Genomic DNA, 11,683 nt, shown 5'->3' on the forward strand with positions numbered 1-11,683 from the left:
GCCACGCAGCGCAACCCAGCTGCAGCAGATTAAGGACTGCAGCGGAAAGCCCTGGATTCCTGGGCCGTGGCTTTCGTGCCTGGCTGTTTATCTGGCCACTGAATGCCACATCCTGTTGTTGTTACTGTGACCGGCAGGCCACGCGTTCCCTCAACTGTGAAGTGTGACTAAAACAAGTGGCACCAAACAGGAAGAAAAAAATAGCCCGGCGTTCTCCCCCTCCCTGGGAGGTGACGTTTTAAACAGACGAAAACGTCTCCACGCTCCTCATCATTAGTGTCAGTGCCAGCCAGGGCGACTGCAATCATGGAAGTGTCCAGCAAGGAAACGGCTTGCTTTCAGCAATGGCCATGAGTAACACACAAAACTATGTGTGACACAGTGTTAATAGATATGGTTACAGTGATACAGTGTCAGATACTTTAAATATGAATACCTATTCGCCAAGGGTATGTAAGTGTGTGTCAGAATATTACGTGAATACATCAGGGCGCATTTGAAACATCAATGTGAATGCAATACAAATGTTCATATTGATACCGATATTGTTTGCAGAGAAATTTAAGACACATACCTGTACATGACGATGTGAATGTTAGCTGTGCAATGTATGGCATGATTTTTTTTACACATGTGCAAAGTGTAAAAGAATATACCTGTGATATAACTTGTACAGTGTCATAAATTGAACTTCACTGCGCAGAATGCATGAGCTCAAAAAGGAGAGCATTCAGCAAAAAGTAAAATAATTTACATTGAGCACAAATGAAAGAAGCACCAAGTGCACAATGCGATGACACAGCCGGGGTCTCGGCTGACAGCGGGGACGGCTGTTGTCGTGAAGATAAGCGAGCTGCGCTTGCTACCCCAGGATTAGCATACTGCTGGGTTTATGGGCGCCGGCTTGTTTATGTGTGCGGGGCCAGTGAAAGGAACGCAGCCCCAGCCTCCTCCGCGTAATAAAAACCCGGGGAGACACGGGGCTCCGACTCCGGAGGGCGCGAAACGACCGCGCGCGCCACGCCCGCCCCGTCACGGCCAAGTGCCCACCTGCATTACGCACATTAGAGACATCAATGACTCATTCCGTGGCTTAAACCCAATTAGTGGCGGTGACACACCCGACAATCACAAATTACTGCTCATTAAAACCTGATGGCATTCTTTGTCATGAAAAACAGAAGGGGGGGGGGGTGTGGTGTGGTGGGAGGCTTGGACTCGAAACGCAAATAATCACCATCAAGTCATCAAGTCAAAAAAGTTTTGGAGTGACCCTGGGATGAACAGAACTTAAAATCTATTAAAAGTCTATTCTGATTCTGATTAAAATCCGGAAACTTCCGAGCAAAGCAGAGTATGGCTATAATCAGACTACCTCCTCCGCAAATACTGGGTGTTTCAGAGACTGATCTGTTTAAACCTAATGTGAATGCATTGCCCTTACACTTGTGCTGTTTAAACTGTTCAATCCATGGCAATCAGTTCAGAGCTTGTTTATATTTTTAGCAACTTTGCAGCGGCCCTCTTTTCCTTAGATACTTGGATGCATAAAATGTGATTGATGGGTGTAAGAAGTTTCCTTCCTGGATAGAAAAAGACAGGCATACAAACTCTCTCCTGGCAAACACATTTCTCTGGCTAGAAGAATGTTATCATGGACATGGGAGATTGCACTTTCTTATCTTCTTATCTCCTCTATAACAATTCTCTGGAATTTGAGCAAGACAACTCTTTGTTTTCAAGCCAGTAAACAAATGCCATTATCATGAAATACACTTGACAATAACACTAACTTCACTTTGAACCCCTCTAAAAATATTGCACTGAAAGATTGATATCACTTAAGTTTGCGACGCATTGACCACTGTTGACAATCGCTTTGGACGCTTTTTGGCAGATGCCTGGGTTTTGATACCTGACATACCCTCAACGGTGTGGCCCCATCACCATCGAGACAGGGTCAACCTTTGCTTGTTCCAGCAGCGGTGTGAAGCTGCTCTGGGTCATGTTGTGTGTGTGTGTGTATGAGTGTGAGAGAGAGACAGAGATAGAGAGAAGGATTTAAATTGGCTGTACTCTCAATAAAGTACCAGTTCTAAAGCACATTTAAGACTCAAGTTTCCCCACACTTATAGAAGTGTTTATCATGAGGTGAAAAGTACATGAGTGATTCATTGCCAAGCTGCACGCTGATGGGCTGATCAAACAGAACTGTACTGCTCATTTTTCCTTGTTTAGGACATTGTGAGAAATTATGTTTAGGAAGTGTTAATTTTCGTCGCTTGCACCTTAAATTTTTCATTTCATTGACTGATAAACTCATAATGCTGTGAATGACATGGAAATTATATTCACTTCATATCTCAAACTTGAGGAGAAAGCTTATTGCGGCTATACTGAGTCTGGGCCAAACTTTTTCCAACCCTGCACTATATCTCCAAGCAGAAAGTAGTCCATGATTGCCATTTACTCAATAGTAATTACTTCAAAATGCAAAAAAAAGAGATTTGCATGTGTCTGACTTCCCGAGTTTCCCAGTCTTATCTCCGAAATCCTGGCAGTGACACTGACCGTGTGAACAGACATTTCCGAGAAAGGGCCATCTGGCCACAGGTCCTGTAATGACCATGAAATGTACCTATTAGGTATCTGATTATTGTTTGCCAGATGGATAATTCACAAACCAGGCTCAGGAATACAGCACACCTGCTCGACAGTTAATTCGATTTGCGGTACGCTGAGAGGGGTAAAACGACAAGTCATTTCACAGAGATTAAAGGCTTCGCAGCAATTCGGTCTCCCAGCAAACTCACTGAACAAGTTCTCCTAGACATTTATCTCTGCCCCCATTTACACTAGGATTTCACCAGTGATTTGTTTTCCAGGGACGCTTGCATGTTTTTCTTCCTGTACATTACTTCCATCTGGAGTGCACATCCACAGGGAGGCTCTCTGCAGATTTATGCTCAAGAGTTTAATGTCTCCGACACAGAGATAAGTTTAATTCTTTTGCACTCTCACTCTCCTTTCTTTCCCCATCTCTCACACTTCCTGTCCTCTCTCTCTTTCACACATACGCAGACACAAACATGCACACTCTCACAGCTGTTATTTCCTTTGACTGCTGCAAGTCCTAGTCTCTGAACACCACGTAATCACTGTACAGTTTACAGTTACCACTTAATATCATCATCATGACCTCCAGTCACATTACCTCTAACATCATTTCACAGACTGGAAAGCAGCATATTATGAAATTGAACTAAATTTATTCTAAAGCTTCTGTCATGATGTACCATATTTAATTTAGTACTGTATGACTGCCCATTTTAAACACTTGTTTAGTTTGTGGAATTGAACACGGGGATTATTTGACCTGTCAGGTTAATCCTTGTAATGATATATAATCCCCAGCGAAAACAAATACTAGTTAAGACACTAAGCCACAGAGTCAATTTTCAGTGCAGGTCTTCACTGATACTGTATGCTTCACACCTGTTCCTGTTTCTAAACTGATCAAAAAGAGGATAGTTTGCAGCTGGATAATGGCTATGGTTTTAACATGAAAAGGTCTTGAGAAGTTTATACTATGGCTTCTTAACTCCAAAAACCTGTAATTTGCTTGAACTTTTTGCAATTTATTTGACCTCTATTTTGTTGACTTAAATTACTCTAAAAATACTGTAAATACTCAAAATTAAAGGTTAAAGCAAAGGTGTTCACAAACAATTATGTAAACACCTTACTGCTCCCTCTCGCTCTCTTTCACTGAAAGAACATTGGTCTCTATCAGTTGCCATGGATACCAGGTAGCTCTGAATAACAATGGCCAGTCATTATCATATTCAATTTGAAAGAGAAAAGAATATGCTCAACTAAGCATGTAAAATAAAACAATGGAACACCACCTGAAGCCAGGCAAATGAATATAGAGGTCTATGAACAGAATTGTATCAGTTTTTCAGAAAGAAAAAGAAAGAAAGAAAACAGGAGTAATGCACAGCCACTCAAAATTGAGACAGGACCATGGGGAATGTGGGGCTGTGAGGAGAACATTTTTGCAAACATCATAAATAGCTTCTTCAAGGGCGCTTGCGTACAAGGCGGAACAAAAACGACAATAATCCTCTCTTCAGGGTGTACCTCATAATGGCAACTGGTCATTTGGGGGAGAAGAAAAAGACAAAAAAAGGAGAGGTCACTCAGCGATTTCTCCCCTTAGCGGAGTCGGTCCATTAGCTCCATGCTGTGTTCTAATCCTAATTGACTTGTAAAAGCCCAGACATTTCATCTTAATGTGCTAATTCATCAGCACCGGTGCAGGAGGTGCTGGGAGTCTGAATGCAAAGGTTGAGCCTACAAATCTCCTGTAACCCGCCACGGTGTGTCAGACGCTATTGTAGCTCTCATTACCAGAGGAGATGATAAAGCATGCTGGAAGACCAGCCACCAAATATGGCTCATGTATCATTTCTGGGCGAGACAGAGGGCTATATGTATTTTTCAGCAACACATTCCAGGTGTTTGAAATATATTACGGGGAGGGAGTGGGGAGGGGAGCGTTTGCTAAAAATGACTTGACTTTTATGATTTCACTGTTTGGCCTGATGAACCAAACACAGACCCTAAACACCTTCACAGGGCTGACTCATGAATGCTTCATCCATCCAAGAAAACTCTTTTCCTAGGTTTCATTTCCCTGCAGAACCACCAGAGGTGCTTTTAAATTGAACTTTAAATTTACTCATCTTATCAGTAGACCGGGGGCAGCGCCATGGCCAAAACTATACTGAACTCCCTACAGTTCACTCTTCTTTCTCACTCATCTTTCTATCCACCTTCGAGACCAGTGACATGAAGCAGCCCTGATAAGCAACATAACCTCTGAGTGCAGCTTTAAAGATATTCCTGGAACATCCATTACCTGCCCTTATTTAGTAAACAAGTGAGACTTCACTTATATGTGTAATTTTAAAAACTTGTAGGCAATGTTATATCGGTTCTGCTGACCTCAGTGAGTTCAGGCAGAGTTTATGTGGATATTAGCTCCTTGAGTGCATATGTAAAGCATCAACTCAGTGTAAACACAACGATGGAGACTAGCCTGGTAAGTTAAAAATAGATGACATGCTAATGCAGCATATCTGTTGTAACTTTTGAAATAGATCTTTCATTGAAGAAATATAGTATTTCAGCCCTAATTGACCACTGCTTTGTACTTCTCTGAATGAACTTTAGATTTAGATTTAGGAGAGTGAGTTTGCATTACTACTTCACATAGGGCCAACAGGTAAGGTATTAAGGCACAAACCAATGGCAGTCTGAAAAGATTGGGGGCTTCTTATCACTTGCAAGATTTAATAGCTCACACAAATGAATGTTTTTAATCATTTACTGGTCAAGGGCTTTAACAAAAGGGGATATTTCATCCCTTGCAATGAGCACAATGTGTTCACAGCAAATATGCAACAACCTGTGGCCGTTTACCATATGAAGTGAAACGAATGGAACGGGCTAACACATTAGCCGAGTGAAACTGTGCACTGAGGACCGAATGCACATTAGTTCTATGCGACGGTCATCAGGGCCAACAATGGGGGGTGCGCCGTGTGTGTGTGTGCAGGGGTCCAGATGTGGCAGGAGAGGGAGGGCTCCACACCCGGCCGGTCTCCGCACCCGGGAGCACAGTGGGCCCAGCAGCATCTCATTAAGCTGAACTGCTCAACGATTCAACCCCAATGGCCGCCACTTCACAGCCAGTTTACCTCCCATTCATTGAGGCTTGTGGCCACCAGGGTCTGGGGGGTGGGGGGTGGTGGAGGGGGGAGGGGGAGGTGAGGGGGAGAGTTGGGGGGGCTTCCTGTCACTTGTATTACCTTATACATGTGGGGTCAATATGTGCAATGCAAAGTCTCACATTTGCAAATGGGGCGGGGGGGTCCTCCCAGCCCCCTCTCCCTCTCCCTACTTTACATACCCCTCCCTCCCTCTATCCCTCCCTGTAGTATATAAAAGAAGGGGACAGACAGCTGCTTCATTATTCCCAAAGTCTTCTGACTCATCCACAGACAGGACAATTGGTGTTGACATGGTGAAATTCCTCTGAGTGTTTTTATTTTGTCTTTTGGAGAAAGGGGAACAGAGAGGAGAGTTTGAGTTTGGTTCTCAGTAGAGCTGGAACTCAGAGAGAGAGAGGAGAGGAGGACACCGGCCAACGCTCTCGGGCTCACGGATTCACCGCCTCAGCTGATGTGATCATTAACTCAGTTTGGCACAGTCTAATCGGAGCGCAGCCTGTCTCTCAGTTTGCTCTGAACGGGGAGGAGGACAGCTTCAGTGGGCCTGGACGACAACCCTGGAGGGATTTCTCCCAGCTCTTCTCCATCTGCGTCTGTCCTACTTCAGTCCAGGTGTCCGTCCAGCGCCAAACACGCCAAAATGAGATTACAGAACCTCCTCTACATCTTTCTGCTCATCATAATGAGCCTCCTACTGGTCAAGGGGCAGAGGCCAGGTATGTGAATGGAGAAACCCTGTCTAATCCCATGTTTTATCTGAGAGATAACAGGTTTTTTTCACAGGTAACAAGTTGGCTGGTTCTTCCTAATGCGGCTGACTGAAAGCGTGCATTGGTTTCCACAAAAAAATTGCAGAATTGTAGAATTACAGAGAAAACATTGAATGCAATAATTTTGACAGAAAAATTGTGTTCTTAACAAAGCCATAGAGAATTTCTCAGAGAGAATCAAGGAGGGAATGTAAATGATCAGATAATCATGACACAATATCCAAATTCTGATAAGGATGTGTGTGTGTGTATGTTAGGTTTAGCTTTTTTTGCTTTCTTACAACAGGAAACTTCATTGAAAATACAGAATTGGGGAATAACGTAAACATTCTGGATGGTCTAAAGCTTGAAAGGAATTCCTAAATGAGAATTCCCTCCAAAAATCAAATGTTTACATCGAATATGTTTAGGTTTGGGCAATGAGCGTGTCTGTTAAATCTCACTGTGTGTGGGGTTGATCAGATTTATTTTTGTTTATGCTGGCACCAGAAACGTTTACGATGGTGTGATATCTGATGCAGATTTCTGCTTTACTCACTGGGATAATGAGATCTGATTGGCGACAGGTCAATTGACTGTAACAGTTCCTGAGTGCCGTTCTGCAGCTTGAACTTCAAGGAGAGTTTTTTTCTGGGGTTAAGACTGAACCAAACTGTGTTCCCTTCACTAAACACAAATCCAGGCCCCCAACTTCTACTCAACAGAGGGAAGAGCTGCCACATCTAACTGCTAACAGAGAGTAATCTCCTCATCTGGGGCATTTCAATCTGGCCTTTTAGTTGTTGTTTCCAGTAATAAAATGCTCCAAGTCGTTATCTCTTCCTGAATTTCCCCCTCTGCAGTGATACTTCAGAAGGGCACTCTAATTGCTGTTTATTGGAAGGAGGTTGCTCCAATGGTATCAGATGAAAAAGTAATTGTTATATTGGCCTGTAGATAGAATTGTTCATCCCTCTGATAAAGATCAAAGAATTGGTCATTTTATTTTAGCCACTTCCAATTTACAGGTTTTCACACATTGTTACTTATTCCTAATGTCTTGCACTGTTGTAATGCCTCAAATATGAGCACATACTGGCTACCAGCTACTATGTTGATATATATACAAAAAATAACTCATTCTCAATTTTGGCAAGACTGAAGCTATTCATCCTTTCACTGTGCATTCATCTTTAACACTGCCTTCACTTTATGCAGCTTTATACAAATCTCAGGCAAATGAGAGATGAAACACTGATTCACCTGTTGCATGTGGGTGGTGAAATAAGGCATGGGAATGTGCAGTCAGCTTGTAGTAGGACCACCATAAATTCTTCATTTATTATGCAGAGTTTTTATGCGTAGTATATTCATAAGCCGAGATGTTATTGCCTTCAAATCTATGCATCTTTTTTTGTACACCACCACACTCAGGACTTCTGTATCTGCCAAATGAATAACTGTAAATGTGTCCTTTCAGACTTCCTGAGCCTGAGGAGAAAGTACCACAGACACCACTGCCTGCATAGGAGATGCATGCCTCTGCACTCCCGAGTGCCGTTCCCCTGAGGTAAGGACAGACCCCAGGGCGCGCCGCTCACTGCTTCCAGCTGCTTTAAAATATACCCATAATCCTCTGCTGAATAATAAATATCACTCGACAGATTGTCACCGACACTTCTACTCCCTTCCATATTCTGCTGATACATTTTGGCAGGCCTCAACATCCTTTCTGTTGCAAATGTAATGTTTCCTTTAGACTCCACAGAGATCTACTTTTTTCCCCTCTCTTGTACATAAACATGTTAAACTGATCTGAGGTTACAGGAATTGAAATGTAATTTTCAAGCCAAACGCTGAAAGTTAAGAGGAAAGTGAGAACATACGTTCCAGTAACGATAACTGTATTTCTCACTGGCTAATTACAGTACAGAGGAAGCAGGCACACTTTTATATGTTTGAGGGGAAGAATCATTTTTCATTAGAAAATGCAGTCAATGGAACCTTTTAAAACCTTTTGAAACTGGTGGTCAAAATGTCATATAAGGAACAAATTTCCTCGTAAATATGTAACCATAATTGACTGCAGGCACTTAGGGCCCTAGAACGTGGACACTGACTGCTTTTAGCTCCACTTCCATTCCTCTGCCTTTTAAGCGATTCAGTAATGAGACAAGCAGAGAAGGAAATCAACAGTTATCACAGAGAGGAGCTCATCCGTGAAATGAATGAAGCGCTAGGATGTGTCTTGAGTTTCACCGGCCTCTGGGACTGGGCCAGCAGAACGTGGTGTCCTGCACCGGTCGTAACTCATTCCGGCTGAGACCCTGTGTCCCTCCCTGGCTTCCCCCGGAGCTTCTGCAGCTGTGTGCCTCCCCTGTCACTGTATTTAAGGCCCTTTTTAAAAGCCCCCTTTACTCCGCTGCCCTTATAAACAATATGCTAAATGCCTTCGCTGACTCCAAGGCAACTTGCGGGAAAAAAGACCATGAGAGATTAGCGTCGGATCCCCAAAACTAATTAACGAGAAGTTTGTTAGAATGACGGCCTTTTTAGTATGCCAAACAACCCTACTCAGAGTCCTCCACTGTGTGCTGTTATTACCCCTGCAGGTGGGCAAATAAGATTAATCAACAGTTCTCTTATTATACCAGCTGCCAGCTGAATTAGACTGCAAAGTCCTCTACATATGTATGGTAAACTAAATAGCAGGCAAATATTCACATTTAATAGGAATAATAGGAAGACTAATTACAAAGGGGTTTTTTTCTGTTTAACCCAGTTTGTCCCTGGGGATGTAGTGAACTTAGCACAGTGGATTTATAAATTGAGTTGAATTCCCCCACCGCTCTTATTAAGGGAGTGCGAGGAGCCTGATGGCTGGGACCGCTTCCAGAAGGAGCTTCATAGGCAAAGGTTACCAGCTGTTATCTCGCAGCAAAAAAACGCAACCTCAACCCAAACAGAAAAAGGAGCTACTGGGTGAACGATTGTTATTTTTTATTGTTCGGTCCCAGGTTAATGACACAGCATCTGCTGATCTCCTTAAAACACAATCGGGACGCATTTAGCCAGTGTGAGAGGGTTGTGAGTGTGGAGGTGTGAGGTACAGAATGCTAAAACTGTTCGGCTACAGCTGTTGGGTTAGAACAAATGAATGCTGTGGGTCCTGCGTAAAGCCTGGAGACTGAGGAAGAGATTTTTCTATGGTTTATGCTCGCTGACACCATACCAGAAAGAAACATGCTGGGCTAATTTCTCTGTATAGCTTTACAGACTTAGCATACAATGTAGATATAATAACTTGGTGTGACATGCAAACAATTTTACCTATAGCCAAGGATGTACTTCTAAAGGAGGGAGATAAATTAATAGGAGCCATGCAGGCCGATAGGGAATGTCCTGCTGCAATTATTAATTCTTAATAAGTAACTAAACTATTACACAGTTAACACACTAGTGCCCTGTGATTTAAGTAATATATATGATTCCCTCATTTTGAGATTTTTAGAAGCTGGGGTCATTTTTGACCACTCCATGCAGTCATTGTGAGATCTAAAGAGCGGGTCAGCCATGGCTGAGCTGACCCCACTCAGCCCAAACCAATGAGGAATGCCTGCCTTTATTCCTGACTGACAAACCCCAGGCAGCACAGCAAAGCACCATAAATAACACAAGAGACATAGTTATACCTGAATAAAATGCTATGGGTATCGCTAATTTAGGAGTATCATGCAAGTCCAAACACTGCCTCTCTGGGGGAAAAAAAAAATACATTTGGAAACACCGCACATGTGGAAAACTTTGTGATTAGTGTAAGAGACGGTGCACTGGTGGCAAGGCTTATATTTCAATTAAATGGAATTCTCTCTTTTTTTCCAGCTGAATACAACCCCGAAGAGACAGCGGGAAGACAAAGAGAACTCTGGGGCGTGGCAGGGACCTCCCAACAATGGCTTTCACTCAAGTCCTCGGCTGTTGTCCAGGGGAAGGGGAAGAGGAGGCCGGACCCAGGCTTCATCGACCCCTGTCACACAGTGTATCTCACTCTTCGATTTCAAAGGAAAGCCAGCCGTGCCAAAAAAGAACAAAAAAAAACCTTCAGAATGTTATTTTATAAACTGCAAAGGACTCTCTCAAGCACGATGATGGAGCCGTGTCTAAGGCATCTCGCTCTGTACACTTTAATATAAGCTATTTAATGTAGCCTATGTATTATGGAAACATACATGCAACATACATAACAAATTTGACAATGTATATATCAATAATGTATATTATTCAATTTTGACCATTGTGATTGCTTACATCACAAGCCATTTTTGTATATCATTCCCAGCCATTAAATGTATTACGTCACTGTGGAATATGCAAAAAAATATATATATATGGATATATGCTAAACTCCAGTGGCTGTAAAGTTTATATTCATACCTTTCTCTGTGTGGCACATTTATGTCCAACATAAAGCGTATCGTGATGGTATGAAGGGAATGGTTATATGGTGGTTGTGATGGAGAAGACAGCAGTAATCTATTTGGATAAATATACAATGAAATTTAAATGCTATCCAATCATTTGAATGGTCTGATGTAACTCAGACCCTCACAGCTGTATTATTGTTATTATTGGCATTTTGAGCTGTAGAATCGTTCTTGCAAAATACAGTTTACCATTTCATAACATGGTCATAAAATGTATTTCTATGTAAGTAATGCACTTCAAATGTTTTATTGATGTCATTTTAATAAAATGTGTATACTCTTTTCATATACTGTCATCGAGTCTAACTTTATGCTGAATGGGGGAGATTAAGTGGGGTTACTATGCTGAATGTTGCTGGTGGAGGGGAAAAAAATCTGTAACGTGAAGCCTTCACATGTATAAATGCCTATATACATACATAAGCATTTATATGTGTAAAGTATAAAGTGCAACCACTGCAGGCTATCTAATCTTGCATGATAATGTGTGAATTTAGCTGAAAGAGTGGTGAGAAACTGAACCTCCTCAATGAGACTTGTATGCCATGCTATCCTGCCTCATAGATACAGCGTCTCAAATCCGCACAAAACCCCTTCCATCAAACATACACATGCTTATATACACATACATATTTATTGAGACATTGTACAA

The 11,683-nt window shown here is 42.3% G+C and overlaps 1 protein-coding gene across 1 annotated transcript; it reads left to right on the forward strand.

The window, feature by feature from the left end:
- The first annotated feature begins 6,058 nt into the window (after positions 1-6,058).
- apela (apelin receptor early endogenous ligand) lies at positions 6,059-11,068 on the forward strand. The gene is made up of 3 exons (XM_036517417.1): positions 6,059-6,514; positions 8,028-8,117; positions 10,430-11,068. The coding sequence occupies exons 1-2, from the start codon at positions 6,439-6,441 to the stop codon at positions 8,114-8,116; spliced, it is 165 nt and encodes a 54-aa protein (XP_036373310.1). The 5' UTR covers positions 6,059-6,438; the 3' UTR covers position 8,117; positions 10,430-11,068.
- Positions 11,069-11,683: the final 615 nt, after the last annotated feature.

This window comes from Megalops cyprinoides, chromosome 22 (assembly GCF_013368585.1).
Source record: "Megalops cyprinoides isolate fMegCyp1 chromosome 22, fMegCyp1.pri, whole genome shotgun sequence".
Lineage (NCBI taxonomy): Eukaryota > Metazoa > Chordata > Actinopteri > Elopiformes > Megalopidae > Megalops > Megalops cyprinoides.

Coding starts and splice junctions, on each gene's coding strand:
- apela (XM_036517417.1), top strand. CDS start 6,439: ATGAGATTACAGAACCTCCTCTACATCTTTCTGCTCATCATAATGAGC. Junction 6,515..8,027: donor GGTCAAGGGGCAGAGGCCAG/GTATGTGAATGG, acceptor GTGTCCTTTCAG/ACTTCCTGAGCCTGAGGAGA.